The sequence below is a fragment of the Aptenodytes forsteri genome, unplaced genomic scaffold (assembly GCF_000699145.1).
Source record: "Aptenodytes forsteri isolate BGI_AS27 unplaced genomic scaffold, ASM69914v1 Scaffold64, whole genome shotgun sequence".
Taxonomy (NCBI): domain Eukaryota; kingdom Metazoa; phylum Chordata; class Aves; order Sphenisciformes; family Spheniscidae; genus Aptenodytes; species Aptenodytes forsteri.
In genome coordinates, this window is record NW_008794786.1 from 764,886 (window position 1) to 765,178 (window position 293).

The 293-nt window shown below is 67.9% G+C and overlaps 1 protein-coding gene across 1 annotated transcript in view; it reads right to left on the reverse strand.

Moving 5' to 3' along the window:
• LOC103894938 (nck-associated protein 1-like) overlaps positions 1-293 on the reverse strand; it is a gene marked incomplete at its 5' end in the record, with an annotated part of 55,366 nt that overhangs the window by 46,242 nt on the left and 8,831 nt on the right. Inside the window, one exon of the mRNA XM_009274420.1 lies at positions 220-293. This exon is cut by the window's right edge and continues 5 nt beyond it. Coding sequence (XP_009272695.1) covers positions 220-293 — 74 coding nt within the window. The remainder of the gene's footprint in view (positions 1-219) is intronic.

A 293-nucleotide genomic window follows, 5' to 3' on the forward strand; every position in this document is an offset into this window, starting at 1 on the left:
CCACCTCCCTGGCCGCAGTTATGGGGCACCAACTCTGCCAGTCCTGGGGTCCCGCTGTCCCCACCAACCCTCAGCTGTGGCTATGGGGCACCGATGACCTCGGGGGTCCCAGCGCACACAAGGTGTGACAGCGGGGAACTTGTGGGGTCAGGGTCACGGGGACGCAGCCAGGACTGGGGACACAGGGACAAAGGTGCCAGGGTCGCAGCCAAGCCTCACCGTCCACCTCGGTGTTGTAGACGGACGCCGGGTCGGAGGCCAGCAGGGGCAGGGACACGGCCACGAAGACGCGG